Here is a 13,876-nt window from a genome sequence, read left to right as displayed (position 1 = left end):
ACATGCCGGTTATGACGTCGGATGGCTCGCCTGGAGTACAGTAGACGATAGTTTGCGGACAGACAGAGTGCTTATTGTTCAGCTGGTACCATTCAGTGCTGAGGACGAACAGTCTGTTCAAAAACTTTACCTCAGAACACATTAATTAAGGTGCTCAATATGCACACATCGTATTCCATCGTTGAGTGATCATTTCATTTAGATTTCAGACATAAAATAACGGCGTTAGCAATGTGTCATACAAGCTTTAAGACATGGATCTATTTCAAGCAGACTATGGAAACAGTGATGCTAAGTTGAACTCTGGATGTCATGGTTACAATCATGAATGCTAATTGCTGCTTGCCTTCTGCTTGAGCGTATATGTTTATGAAGTGCAAACCGACCCCTGTTTGCAGTGCAGACGGTCGAAGACGAAAGAGTCAAGTTTTCCTTCAGCATTCCAGACATTCCTTCATCTTTTTCTTTTTTTTCCTCTGTGCTTACCTGCTGTGATCAAAGAGGTGGAACGAATTGGGTGAACACGCTCACACACACACACACACACACACACACACACACGACTGAAACAGAAGGCAGTGCACTAAGGAGGCAGACGACAGTGACCGGGGCTAAACAGAGCAGGCATCCGCGTTCAGATCAATTGATTTATTAGACCAGCGTGTGTCTGTACTGCTGAATTGAGTCCTGTGGCAAAAAAAAAAAACGCGCCACAGGCCCAGATGGAGTGCAAGGAAAGGGAAGAGAAGGACGGGGTGTGATAGAGAGGGGAGTCGGAAAGTGGGAGTGAAGTGGTGAGACGGAGAGGAAGAGATGGAGAGTGGTGACAACGAGGAGACGCTGTGGTAAGAGGAAACGAGTGGATGTGGGCAGCGAGACAAGAGAAAGCAAACCGGCGGTGTCGAGGGACAGATTGATAATTCAGAGCTCAGTGGGGAAGAAGCAGAAAGAGCCTCCCATCTCATCTAGATCTCATCTAGATCTCATTTAGATCTCATCTCATTGTTTGTCCCCCATTTCTCTGCAGTATCCACGGTTGAAAAGTATTTTACTTAAAACCACATAAGAGACAAAAAAGCAGCAAATCCAGCGACTTCTTTGTCCTGGAACCAGCAAATGTTTCCATTATTGTTTAATAAATTACTGAAATTAATAAATGATCACATGATGTAATTGTGGTTGATTCATTTTTTTCATATAATTTTGAATAATCACACCAAACTAAAACAAACTGGATTATTCAACCATAATTTATTGGAGCTGCCTAACAAGTGCAAACATGAGATTTGGAATGTCGGTTATTCTGGATTTGAATCTATGGTGACACAAAATATGAGATTAAAGGAGTTAAACAGAGCGAGTGAAGACAGAAGGACGGGAGGAGATGAAGAACGAGGCGGGCGCAAAGCGAGGAGAAGTCAGTGGGCCGAGGCGTGAAGAGGTAGGTGAACAAGTGAGGAAGCGTGGAGGAAAGGAGGAAGGAAGGACGGAGTCACGCAGGGGCGTGATCCAGCGGTGCATGCATGTGTGTGTGTGTGTGTGTGTGTGTGTGTGTGTGTGTGTGTGTGGATGCGCACGTATCCCAAAATCACTGGGAGGTAACTTAATTCGATTTCTAACACGGAGATGATGGCGAAGACAGAGAGAGGAGGGGAGGCAGGGGGGAGAGAGGGAGGGACGGAGGGAGGGAAGCGAGAGCTGACTCACCGTGTGGTGACAGAAATAGAAGAAGGGAATGAGTAAGAGGAGAGAAAGAGAGAGAGAGAGAGAGAGAGAGAGAGAGAGAGAGAAAGGAGCAAGGGGACAGAGGAAGGCCAGAGACAAGAGAGTGAAGAGAAAGTGGCGAGATAATGAGATGAGGAAATGAAAAGGATGCATTGGGTTAAAGGGTGTGATTAGTCTGTCTGGGGGAGAGAAGGGGAATGAAAGTGGGAGGGATTAAGAGCGAGAGAGAGCACATCTTTGCCAACATAAGAGATCAGAGAATATTCTTACATGTCTCGACATAACAGCACACAGACACACATACTCAAACAGGTGTGTGTGTGTGTGTGTGTGCGCGTGTGCGTGTGTGTGTGCGTGTGTGTGTGTGAAGGCAACTGAGGATGTTTCTAGTGGCAGGAGGCCACGTATCATCTGTTCCTTTGTTCTCCCCGACTCGGCATCCCTTTGATGCACGCACAAGACACACACTTAGACTCTGAGGTTTATGAGTGCACACACACACACACACACACACACACACACAGGTAAACTGCACATGTTCACACACAGTAGATTTTCTTGGAGAGTGATTTAATAGCTGGTGATGTAATTTCACCACCTGAAGTGCGTCCCCACATACAATTACTTCCAACGTTAAATTTGTCTTGGGAGTCTCGGGTGCAACATCAAAGGCCCCGAATAATTTCAGTTTCCCCGCTAACGACCGAAATGTAGCGAGGAACGGAACACTTCCTGCCCTGGTTTTCGAAGATGACGTGTGAAATGAGTCACTGTGAGGCAGCGGGGTGTGTGTGTGTGCAAAAATCACGTCTTGTGTAATATTACAGCCTCCTGCCAGACTAGCAGTGTCTCCGTCTCCTCCAGATGGCTTCTGAACCAACAGACAGCTGGGAGTCCCCAACCAGCTGGCCCCCGCTTCATCCGTTTACCCGTCTTCAAGGCCGCCTCGCGGCCCGGGAGACAAATCCACCAGAACAGTCCATAAAAATGATCTGGACACGCTCCCCCTTTGTGCCAGTTACCGTTCCTGACAAAACCGAGCAGGAAAAGCGATATCACAGATGGTTAACCCAAAGCACAAACTAAAATCCACAGGGCTCGGGCCAAACGCGACTCGGATTTCTTTCATTTTTGCACACAAACACACACACACACACACACACACACACACATATGGACGCTTCTTTCCTACCTGTGTTTCCTCCTGCACCACTCTGTACTGTTCCTTCCACACGGCCATCTTTGTGGCTTCGTCCTTCCTCTGCGCCCTCTCTTTCTTCAGCTCTGGACTCCAAAACGTCTTAATAGAGTTCATAGAGGAGCTCAACTTGGACTCTTTCGCCTCCAGCTGAACGAAAATAACATCAAACGTTGTAACTCTGCTTTAATACACGTTTATTTGAATTGATATGTTGATTACAGCCACTGGTATTGATTCAATTCATTGGCTCTTGCGTTTTCCTTGTGTATAACTTAAATTGATGTGTTTTCAGAGGTGTGTGTGTGTGTGTGTGTGTGTCCTTACTTCTCTCCCTAGCAGTTCGTTCTCTGTCAGCACTTCTCTTAACTGTGTCTGCAGGTCTGACATCGCCCCGTCTCTCACCTGGAAACACACACAAACACATAAAGTAGAAGTATGTTTTAGGTATTTAGCTGACGCTTGTGCTCAGAGCGTCTCTCAGTTAGGAAGGATAGAAGAGCTCTCAGGTTATGACTAATGGTGCAGAGGGAGTAGGAGGGCAGACCTTAGTCTATTTCAACATGCTGTATACCCACACAGCTCTAATATTATTTACCTGAGCCGTGACTTAAGAAGAAAATATGAACCCGTATAACAGCAAAAAGCCTTGAATCACCAAGTTCCACTTCTGCATCATGCAGGAGGATAATTGTGTGACAAAACATTTTGCCGAAAGTGCAATTGATTTTATCTTTTAAGGTTTCTTCCAGTGGCGGCTGGTGGAAAATGTGTACAAAATGTGTGTACAGCTAGTACAGAAGCTTGGCATGTACTGCTTCCCTTTCCCGCGATTCTGCTGTCTGATTGTGAGGTCAGGCTGATCTGATATCAGCTCTTTGGCTGCAGAATCTCCGCCAAAGTTCTCCTCTCAAACGGGTCTTGGAGGAGGAGTGCTCGCGCTGGCGCTCGCGCGTAGAGACTTCTCCTGACGAGAACGCGCAGCGAGGGGGCCTGATCGTTCTGGCCCCAAGCTGAATCTATTTGAGGGCGCTGATTGGCTAAATTGCATGTCACTCATTTATATCTTGAATCAGCAATTGGCTAAACTGCTTCATAGACCCGCCTCTTTTGGGCCAAAACGATCAGGCCCCCCAAGCTGCGCGTTCTCAGAGTGTCGTGCACACAGACAGAGAGCACGAGCAGAGAGCAGACAGGCGGAGAGGATGAGCAGAAAAAGTACCATTACTGGGTACATTCCACAGTTCAAAAACACAAATATTGACAATTTGTATAATTTATGATTATTACAATTTTTTTGTTTGTTTGTTTTTTTGTGTGGCTTATGGTGGGGCCATGCCCCATGGCCCTCTATTGACCAGCCGCCACTGGTTTCTTCAGTGTTCGCTCGAAGGTGAGACAAACATTATGTACACCCTAAATCAATTTAATCCACGCTTTCTAAAGCTCAACTATTTTAGATCACGCGCGGGACTATTTCTCGGTCGCAACCCGCTTCAAGATTGCGGCAATAAAAGAAGAAAACCTTGCGGTGCCTCACCTGTCTCATGGAATGAGGCACAGTAGCCGCCTGTTGAAGCTGGTTTTGCAGCTCCCCCCCAAATGATATGGCATCGCTGGGCATCACACCCCCTCCAGTGTTTATATTAGGGCTGCTCCCCATGATGGCCGCCCTGACCCCGTAGGGGATCCTGGCCCCGGCCCTGCCCAGGGTCATGGTGCTTTTGGGCAGCGAGGGGTTCAGCCCGCTGCCCAGGCTCCCGATGCCGATCGAGTCGTCGACGGTGTCACAGAAGTACATGGGACCGCCCGTAGCGTAGGCGGCGTTCAGAGACTGGATGTTCTCCATGGACAGGGTTTTGCAGTTGCCGGTGAGTCCGCCCGTGGAGCTGGTGCTGCTGTTTCGCCTGTGTCCGAGGTGCGGGGAGCGCGGGAGGCGCGGGGAGCGACTGGGGCTCCCGGACACCGACCCGTTGCCATTGGACCCAACGACATCCAGCTTTGAGACGGAACGGGAGCTACCGTACATGGTGAGAGAATACGGTGTGTGTGTGTGTGTGTATACTGTGGAGACGAAAAGGTGCCCGCTTCAAATGAGGAAATCAAGCGGTTCAAAAATACATTCTTAAAAGTACGCAGAAACTCAAAAGAATGTAAGATGGATGTCCCAAAAAAAATAAAAACGACTACTGTAGTCCTTTTTGACTTGAAATATCCCGATGCAGTGTTGACATAGCGGTGATCAAGGCCTTTCCAAAAACCTCACTGGAATGAATGTGCTTTGTCAGAAAGCAGGAATCAATACGGCAGCCCTTTAGATAAAGGCAGCCAGTAAATCCACGAGGCCTGGGATGAAGGGATCACCTAAAAAGAAAAGGGAGACAGAGACAAGGATTTAGTGATCGGGAGAAGAAAGATCTTCTGCACTTCAGGAACAAGGGAATACAATTTTTTACCAGGTTCTGGTTCTGGTTTGATCCACAGTTGAGACTTAGTACATCTCTTTGTGCAGAGTATTTACTGGCAATGCAAACCGGAGGTTAAATAAACAGCATACTGGTCATATCATGTGGCATTGACATTTCTACAGTACGAGTTGGGAAAGAACAAGAATTAGGCTCTAAAACCAAACTGTTCATCCTCTGGGGAACACGAATGTTTGTACCAAATTGTGTGCCAATCCATCCTGCAGACGTTTCACAAGATGAGATCAACTTCTGACCTCTCTAATAATTCATAATCACTCATCAAAGAAGCCCAGAAACTCCTTTTCCTGCCACCACACTGACATGCACACACATACACAGTTGCTGATACGCTCAGTCCACAGAAGCTCTGCTGCAGGCCCAACCATCAGCTGATGTGTCGGTTCATGTGATCACGCGGCCCGTTTTAGCTCTCCACCACACCCAACACCTTCTTCTTAGGACCACACCATACCTCACCAGTTACTGTCCTGCAGCCGTACTAAACCGTGTGATAGCAGATGAAGATAAAGCAGATAAAATGTCCATTCAGCATCCAATCAGCTGATTGGATGCTGAATGGACATTTTAAGGGGCACCATGAAATAATATTTTGGAGCCTGGTATTAGTCTGTGTGTGTGTGTGCGTGTTGGATGACATAAATAACTTAAATATTAAAACGGAGTAAGTCAATCAGGTCAAATAAACCTTGTAATTACACACAGCTGTGAAAATAATAAAAAAAATAACCATTCCTATTACTCACTCGTGAAGTCAACTTCAAACGGTGCAAATCTGTAACATTTCACTGTCTCGGCAAAAACATGAAAACAATTCATGAGCACTGGCTCTCACATGTTGCTGATAAATGCCTCAGAGGCTGCTGAGAATCCAAGCTGTCTGTTGTGCTTACGCTGATCTCCCAGGCCCCCTGAAGTACCCACCACATGCTATGCACAACGCTGTCTGCGAGAAAACTCTCTGTTGTCGGCGGAGAATTTAGAAATTAACGATATGTTAAATATGCAACCTTGGGTGTCACCTCTGGAGTCGGCTACTGTATAAAAGAAAAGTACATTTACTGTTTAAAATTGATGCCCAGCTGGTCAACAGTCATCATTCAGTCATTTGGGGTATCCTTGGAGACAGTGATGTCATCCACAGGCCAGTGGACACACATGACCCGTGTGACACACCATCTGATCCACACTCTCCCCTTACAACAACAACGTGAACAGAAGTGACTAAACCGCTTTAGAATTAGTCAGCACACACAAGAATGAAGACGTCTGGAGCTTCAGTTTAACGTCAACAGTCTAGGCTGATTTCCAAGTATTCATTTATTAAAAACAGATGATAGAACAGCTTAGTTTTAACATTTAACATGACATTTAAACTAGCACTGTGCTTGTACAGTATGGCGGACACCCTACACATCTCTTGCTGAGTAGGTTGTCTGGAATAGTTTTCCCTCAACAAGTGGCCTCTTGGAAATTGCAAACTACAATGCATTTAATTTCAAGTATGATTAACTGTGTAGCCCTTTGGTCGACCCCTTTTAAACTCCCAGCACCCCCTGCTCTGGGTCCCGACCCAGGCCTTTTAATAACAGCCCTGCAGTAGTGTCGATCTCTCCAACTGATGTTCTGCTGGACACACATCTTTGGCCAGGGAGATACTGACAACCAGTCAGTTGCAGACACACACACACACACACACACACACACACACGCTCATACGCAAAGAGGTACCATCTGCTGTGTCTCCCCTAAGGCCAAAAACACACACCTGGAAAGAAACAGGCCAGGACCCTGCCTCTAGCACGCACACACACACCTACACACATGTATTTACAGTACATGCACGTATACACACACACAGTCACACAGACTGTGCACATGTGCAGATCTACAGTGAGGCAGAATAGATACAGATAAACTCCACTCCACATGCAAACAGACACAAATGAACACACGTGCACATCAGCTCAGTGGCTGTGAGTGATCATGTCACAAACATCACACACATCTAATGCCTCATTTGAGGCCAATATGAGACTGAAGAGACAGAGAGTGTGTACGTGCGTGTGTGTGTGTGTGTACGTGTGTGTGTGTGTTCAGGGCTTTTCCCTCCTCCCCTCTGGACCTGCTGACCTGCACATAATGTATATGCTCATGTCCCAATTCTCCCTATAATGCAAAACAAGCACAGCATGTCTCTGTATTTAGCCATTTTACTGACCACACATGTTCACACATTGTTCAGCAACAATGTTGGGCACTTGCTCATAAATGTTGGTGTTAGTGGTTGAGAGCCTTGCTGGGAAATTGCTTTAGTCTGGAAGAGGAACAGGACAATAAATACACATCCATCCGCTTCTGGAACTGCTGCTCTTGTTTGGGGTCACGGGGAGCTGGAGCACGTCATGCCATGCATTGGGCAAGGCTACTGCACACCCTGGACAGATCACAAACTGTCACACGGCTAAACTCACACACACACACACTTCTTTTTGTTTTTATTGGCTTGAGGGCGTCGCGGAAACAGCGTCACACACCATGTTGTGTTTTCTACAGTTCCAAGTCGAAGGGTCACATGAATAAACCACCAGTGTGTCCCACAGATGTATCTGTGGGGGATTTAAAGACTCTGAGAGGACTCGGGATGGCAAACAGCATTGCGATTAAAATAATAACAATAATAACCTCAAGTTTCAAATCCCTTATAAATACCCTACCGCACACCTATGACGCAGTTGGCATCATGGGATGGAGAAAACATGAGCATGTGACGGTCCAAGACCCATCTGTCAAACAGGCTTACCATCCGTCTTGCCCTTTCACACAAATGTGAAAAAGCAACGTGGTGCTGCCGTAACAAACATCTGCTGCACAGTAGCACACTGAGAGTTCATGACAGTTCATTCTCCGCCTTGGAAACGGTAGTTTCCAAAAAAGAAGTGTGTGTGTGTGTGTGTGTGTGTGTGTGTGTGTGTGTGTGTGTGTGTGTGTGTGTGTGTGTGTGTGTGTGTGTGTGTGTGTGTGTGTGTGTGTGTGTGTGTGTGTGTAAACGGTAGTTTCCAAGGTGAAGTTTGCTCTGCAATGTTATTTGATGTGCGACTATGCATAGGATGTCCTGGTTAAATATGCAGTTGTGACCATATTAACAGCTGCAACACATGTTTATTTTCGTGATGGATTATTTTCTCAATTATTCTTTTCATTAAAAAAAAATGACAATGGCAAACAGTCTGAACCCCAGCTATTTGGTTAATATCATGGAGGACAAAGAAAAACTGAAAACATTAACATTTGAAAAGTTGGACCAATTCAATTTGAGCTATTTTTGCTTCAAAAAAAGTTTTCACGATTGAATATTTATCTGACAATCTAACTGCCTCATCATTTCAGCTCTAACCAGATCAATATCCAGACAAATAAAAAGTATTGTTCTATAATTCCAGCTTATCTCCCTTTCATCACATGCTGTACCGTGAACATCGAACCACAAAATGCCCAAAATCTACGACCGCGATACCGACTGGAACAGACCCTGACACAGGCCCTGGAGTGAACCTGGGAACCAAAATACCCTCATCCCCTTCATGTCCACAGGAAACATCAGCGCACACAACGCCCTGCGCTTCATCCTCCGCCTCCCTGTACTGTTACCAACAGCCGTTCTGCACGCCTCGTCTTCCCTCCTCACATACACTGTTGTTTCAGGCCTCACGAACAAAAATCCCAGAATATCACGCGAGGATACCGAGAAAGTCTCCGTGGTTGAATGCCACGTACTGCACACGTACTGTGTCGATAATCAGTATGTGCCGGCACAGCAGAGGACTTCAGACTTCAGATTCGTAGCCTTTTTCCGGACATGGCTACAGATAAGAGAGGCAACTCAAAACTTGACATTGATATATTTTAAGTTAATAAGCCGGACTTAAACAGATGCCTATTAGCACATCCATTTCTTTATCCCGCCCCCTTACCTCTCCCTCATGCTTTCACTTCCTCTCACTTCCTCTCTCTTTCTCCACCAGCATTCCTGAAGGTGTTCGGCATGCTCTATTTGTGTGACAACCACACATCCAATCTGTCACACTGCACAATGCAACACACCCACACACACCTATACTTAGCCGGCCGGTGTTTCAGCGTGGGAACCGAATTCTACAAAGTTCGTGTCTCGCCTCAGAAAAACGCACTCCGCTCAATTCCTCAATGTTGTTATTCTCCGTTCCTCTCGGTTCCCGTCAGGCTCGTGGTGATATGATGTGGCTGGAGAGGACTCGCATCTCGACAGCGCAGCTGAAGGGGCGAGCCGAACTCGCTTTGCACATAATCCATCTGAAGATGTATGGGGATGATGTAAGGGGTTCACCGGTCGGCTTTTTTTAACCTTCACAGCTGCTTTGTCGTGACGACAGTAACATCGACTCTCCGGGAATAGGAAATTGCGTGTTGTATGTGATTGAAATGTATGTGATGTGTTGTTTCTGCAAAACCATTATATAATTTGAATGTTTAAAGAACTTGTGTGAACATCTCCAGTGACAATTTCCATGTTAAATAAAAAACAACTTAATGTATTTCTAATATTACATAAATATACAAATAGTCGTGAGAAAATAAGAATTGTCTGACACAGAAACAAAACCAGGAAATAAATCAGCTAGAATACAAATTACATGACAGAAATCATGAGGAGAACCAAATACCGAAATGACTCATGCAGGCACTGAAGATGCATGGAAACCTTTAGTGCGATATTTGCATTATTTTTGTACAATCCCTCCAATACATGTCTCAAAGTGTTCTGTTCTCCCCCGTTCTGTCATCTAGGATCTTCTCTCGCTAGCACTGACGTGTAATACACAGAGTATGCATCGTTGCTGTTTGGTTTTGAGCAACGTGTCGTTCGTGGTTTGGCTTAGTTCCGCGTGCAAACACATGATATTGATGACTTATCATTATGACGGTTTAGTGCTGATTTAAACATATTCATCCAAGTGATTTCTACAGGTGTGTAAAATAATAATTGAGATAATGGAGATTTTTCAATTAACCGAGCGACCGATTACACTTGGGAGAACATATTAGGCGGAAGATGTCTGTGCGAGATACAGACTTTTGGCTCACCAGCGTGGCTGTGCTACTTGTACCTTCACTCCGTGCCACCAGGTCCTATCGGCGATGAGACCTGTAATGTGGTTCAGACACTGGAAAGCACAGCGCTGATAAGGCACGGATAGCATCGGCTCCAGTCTATTGTGCGCGCCACAGGAAATTAACCCGAGATGCAGGCTGGGTAAACAAAACACGAACACGGTCATACACACCATGACTCACAGAGAAGCATAGAAGCACACACATCCATGTGCTCAAACACAGCACACACACTTATCTAATCGTGGCTGCTGCCTACAGAGCAAATATGGAAAACGTACCGTTGAGACTCGACAATTAACAGAAAGGCGGGGAAGCACAAAAGTAATTCAGGAGTGTGTGTCATAGTTAATGGAAGAGAGGAGTGAAACATCCCCCAGGCTGATCCTGTATGAAGGAATGTGCTGTTACAGTCTTGCCAGGTTATATAAGGATGAAGAGTGTTGCAAAGGTGACCCAAACACCCCCTAAAGAGTCTGTCTGTCTATGAATAAATACATAGCAAACAAGGCAATTAGAGATTATGGTTTTCAAAGTAAAGGTGAGTTCTGGGAAGAGGTTTGAAAGAGCTACAGGCTGCTGTCTGTGTCGGGTTAAGTTCCTCATGTTGTAAAAAAAGATTTACCGGTACCTTTGATGTGGAGCCTGGAGACACATGGGGGGTCTATCAGGCTGTACACACAAAGTAGCACACAAAGTAGCAAAGGGTTTACCCACAGGCAGACTGCGGTGTGCAGACATTTAAAAATGTCCAGTGTTTACAGCAATCCGAGTGGAAGGAAGCGGCTCAGTTCCCTGACTCGGTGTTCCTGGAGGAGGGGCAGCGCAAAGAACCAGAGCCGTGGGCGGAACACGGAGGAAATCACGGCTTCCCCTCCTCGATCCTTTTGTTTTTGCCTCTCGGACTGTTGCAAAACACACGCAGCAGATTTCACCACCTTCATCGACGCGATCACACCGGGTCCATGTTTTTGCTCAGATTGATTCGGTTTGCACAGATAGCGTGCTTATCCGGTGTCAGTCTCGTGAGCTTCGCGTGCGGTCTGGTCTGGTGGTCTGCCAGGACGTGGCTGCAAACAGTCCTGTGCAACTGTGGCAGCATTGAAAAAAAGACACACGATTTTAGAGAAGTGCACATATTATGTTCCTTGAAACGAGTTCAGAACGAAACAATCGGCCGGGAGAACTTGAGTGGGTACTGTTAGAAATATCACAACACAACTACAAGTCCCTGTGGGAACATTGTAGCAAAGAGATGCAACTTAATATTGACTAACACACAGGCACACTTCAGGTCCCTGAGGGGATATTAGCGCCATCACAAGGAGATGAACCCACGATAAAGGGATACGATGTCGCTAAACTGGCGCTGTAAAATAATAATGTTATAGGATTATGATAGCAATTGTGTGGCTTTTGAGGAAAAACTGTAAGGCTGTCAGCAGCACTTCTGCAGCCTGAAACACAGCGTTGAGAGGCACAGAGACGAGACATAGTGTTATTAGCTTGTTATTCCGGGTGGAAGCCCCTTGTTGTACAATTGGATTATTGAGCGAAACAGGAGGAAGCCTTGTTGAATGGGCTCGCAAAAAAAAATAAAAAATGTATCATAATGACTGAATGTCTGGGCGACACACTGCTCCCCTACGGCGGGTATATAACAGAGCCCCCACGGTGGCTCTCACAGCTGACCTGGAAACTGCTGCACCTCAAAGCAGGCATACAATTTTAATCATGGTCGCGAGCGGTCCTTCCTACAAACGTGACTGCGACGAGCCGCACAGACGGCACACAGCATGAGGTTGACCCGCGAACACACACACACACACAAACACACACGTAGGCCTGTGTAATAATACATGCATGTGCACACGCACACACTCAGACTGCCAGCTAACTTCCAGTACTCACTGCGGCTGTGTTTACGTTACTGCCCCTCGGTTGTGAAATAAGCTCTGTGTTAAAAAGGCCAGTCACATATCTCCTCTTCAGTTATTCTGCTGCTGTCAAACCTCGAAGTGACGCCTCGTAACGTAACAGACGGTCGGTGAAGCGAGGGTGCAGCGCTGTCTGCTTTTTCGGGCTTGTCTTCCCTGTCTTCGTGTCTGTCTTCCTGTCTCCGAGTCTTTCCCTCCTTCCCGTCTTTTTTTGCCAGCTCTACCACTGGCGGCTTCCCCACTGCTCGGGCGCTCCCGTGACGTCACGACGGTGGAGCGCGCGCCCCCGAGACGTATACCCCCTCCTCCTCCTCCTCCTCCTCCCTCCTCCGTCTCGTCTCTCCTTATGGTCTCTCCCGGACCAGCTGAGTCGCGTGCATGCTAATCCGTAATTATCCATAAAGTGACAATTGAACGAGATGTCCTTTTTACTTCATAAATCCAATTTTTCGTATTTATACGATATTTTATCTCATATTAAAAGCCCTTATTTTCATACCCTGTAAAACAATATGTTAGCGTCTTATGTGGATAACTGATGACGGTTATTTAACAGTTCAGGTAAATGAGTAATTAGCTTGCTAAAGTAGGGAAAGTATTCATTTCATATACTTATTAAGTTAATAAAAGTAGTAAGACACTGTAAAAAATACTTTATTACAAATAAAAGTCCTGCATTGAAAATTTTACTGAAGTAATAATTTGTATTATTTACAAAATGTAGGCTACCTTGAGTTCTAAATGTAAAATTAGTCAATGGCAAATGATGCCTTTATGACCGTTATACTATATGTGATGTGTAAGCAGCAATTGGGTGTAGTTGGTTGAGGTGGAGCGGATTTATAACGATTATGATACAATTTTGGCTCGTTTAATCTATAATGATAACATTCCAAAAGATCCCTGAATGTTACTAAGTTACGAAGTGGCGGTTACATAAACAGTAAAAAAGTACAATATTTCCCTCTGTGGTGAAGAAGAAGTATAATAGGAAGATAATGCTATACGATGTACATCTTGACTGTATTGGAGAGTGTTGTTATTCTGTTAACGTGGCTGTCAGATTTAAACACAAACCTGCTTTACACTCAGTATGTTTGATTTGTAGTAATGTTAAATTCATTGTTGAATCAGTTATACTTATTTATTTCATTTCCTCGCGCTAACAGAAGACACCGCTCATCATTTTTATTGTGATGATGCTTATAAGTTGTTCCTGTGTCCATTTATTCATGTACAAACGTCTGACTCAGTGTTTGATGATTGAATGACCTACAGTATATCTATCTCGAACATGTAGCATATTTCATATAGCTGGTCCCCCTGGGCTCCCAGGTCTCTCTCACACACAACTACACATCACTATAGAAATCTTTCCA

General features: G+C 45.5%; 1 protein-coding gene across 5 annotated transcripts in view; it reads right to left on the bottom strand.

The window, feature by feature from the left end:
- The window catches only part of LOC306796152 (ELKS/Rab6-interacting/CAST family member 1-like), a gene marked incomplete at its 3' end in the record, with an annotated part of 90,811 nt that extends 78,169 nt beyond the window's left edge, over positions 1 to 12,642 (bottom strand). For 4 of the 5 annotated variants that reach the window (XM_079294932.1, XM_079294934.1, XM_079294935.1 and 1 more), the window contains exons 1-4: positions 12,472 to 12,642; positions 4,464 to 5,287; positions 3,251 to 3,328; positions 2,918 to 3,073 (exon numbers count right to left, since the gene is read on the bottom strand). In XM_079294932.1, coding sequence (XP_079151058.1) covers positions 2,918 to 3,073; positions 3,251 to 3,328; positions 4,464 to 4,952 — 723 coding nt within the window. In that variant the 5' untranslated portion in view covers positions 4,953 to 5,287; positions 12,472 to 12,642. The remainder of the gene's footprint in view (positions 1 to 2,917; positions 3,074 to 3,250; positions 3,329 to 4,463; positions 5,288 to 12,471) is intronic. The other variant, XM_079294933.1, reaches the window with a different exon arrangement.
- Positions 12,643 to 13,876: the final 1,234 nt, after the last annotated feature.

Source organism: Melanostigma gelatinosum, assembly GCF_949748355.1.
Source record: "Melanostigma gelatinosum genome assembly, chromosome: 22".
NCBI classification, from domain to species: Eukaryota; Metazoa; Chordata; class Actinopteri; order Perciformes; family Zoarcidae; genus Melanostigma; species Melanostigma gelatinosum.
This window is presented reverse-complemented; position numbering and strand designations above follow the sequence as displayed.